This window comes from Austrofundulus limnaeus, unplaced genomic scaffold (assembly GCF_001266775.1).
Source record: "Austrofundulus limnaeus strain Quisiro unplaced genomic scaffold, Austrofundulus_limnaeus-1.0 Scaffold362, whole genome shotgun sequence".
NCBI lineage: Eukaryota > Metazoa > Chordata > Actinopteri > Cyprinodontiformes > Rivulidae > Austrofundulus > Austrofundulus limnaeus.
In genome coordinates this window covers 308,008-309,257 of record NW_013952764.1, presented here as the reverse complement: position 1 = coordinate 309,257, position 1,250 = coordinate 308,008, and the positions used below count along the sequence as shown (strand labels likewise).

Genomic DNA, 1,250 nt, shown 5'->3' with positions numbered 1-1,250 from the left:
GTGGGTCAGAAGACAAAAAGTTTGGGAACCACTGGTCTAAACGACTCTATACCCTAACACTGACAAATTTTCAAATTTTATTGAAACTGATTTAAAAAAAAAAACTAATACTCAGACGCCGAATGGCCAAATCAACCAGCATTTGTTGTCAGTGRCACTTTCAAATCCAAGCAAACTTTACAAATATCAACAGATTTACACAAATAGGACAGAATGACACAATTATGAACTGAAAAAATAAAATAGAAAATAAACAGAGGACATTGTTGCAGCTCTTCATAAATTTTACTGTAACAACAAAGTCAACTAATAGAAATTTATTTTCCCCTGTTGACAACGAATCATACATAAGATTGGACGTCTGTCATCCTGGTGGTGCTGGAGATCGCAGAGATGCTGCTGGCTCTGCTTTCACTGGAGGCCTTCGACTTCCTGCTCTCTGTGATTTCGGTGCGAGCTGACACGTAGCTTTTTCGTGATGGGACAAAGGTGTAACCAGGGACCTGGTAGGCTGGGTAGCTCTCTGGGCTGTGAAATTGAGAAGTAACATTTCGATGAGGAGGCAACATTTTAAGATCAAGTAGTTGCTTTTTAAGATCAAGTAGCTGCATTTTACCGTGAACTGCAAGCTTCCCTCCCTGCTAAGATGCTGCAAATCAGGCCTCCGACAACCAATAAAGTAGAACCACCCCATCCGACGAAAACTCCAACGCCTATTTCAGATCTGGTGATACATACAAAAACTTTTTATATATAATAATTATAGCATAAAGCGGGTAAAATAAGTATTGAACACGTCAACATTTTTCTCAGTAAATACAGTACATTACTAGAGGTGCTAATTACATGAAATTTTCACCAGATGTCGGTAACAACCCAAGTGATCCATACAAACAAAGAAATCAAACCATAACTGTCCAGAAATTAAGTTATTTGTAATAATGTGGAATGGCACAGGGAAAAAGTATTGAACACATGAAGAAAGGGAGGTTGATAGGTGTTTTTCCTAATCATATACAAAAACAGGGGAGCAAATGAGACAATCAAACCAGGTTTAGAATCAAAGTGAGGAGAACGTTGGACAGGAAGTCTCTTGTACACCCAAATCCACCGTTCTGAGAGACCCCCTGTAGTTCAACCTCTTTTATTTAGTTTTTCACGCCCCTATTTTGTCATGAGACTGCCTAAGGGAGGGGGGGAAATGCAGACCTCATGACAGAACATTATTTGATACAAGACAATTAATAAAT

The 1,250-nt window shown here is 38.8% G+C and overlaps 1 protein-coding gene across 1 annotated transcript in view; it reads right to left on the bottom strand.

The window, feature by feature from the left end:
- Positions 1-223: 223 nt before the first annotated feature.
- The window catches only part of LOC106528174 (claudin-10), a 4,858-nt gene continuing 3,831 nt past the window's right edge, over positions 224-1,250 (bottom strand). The window contains exons 5-6 of the mRNA XM_014023283.1: positions 617-724; positions 224-528 (exon numbers count right to left, since the gene is read on the bottom strand). Of these exons, the coding sequence (XP_013878737.1) occupies positions 342-528; positions 617-724 (295 nt within the window). The 3' untranslated portion in view covers positions 224-341. The remainder of the gene's footprint in view (positions 529-616; positions 725-1,250) is intronic.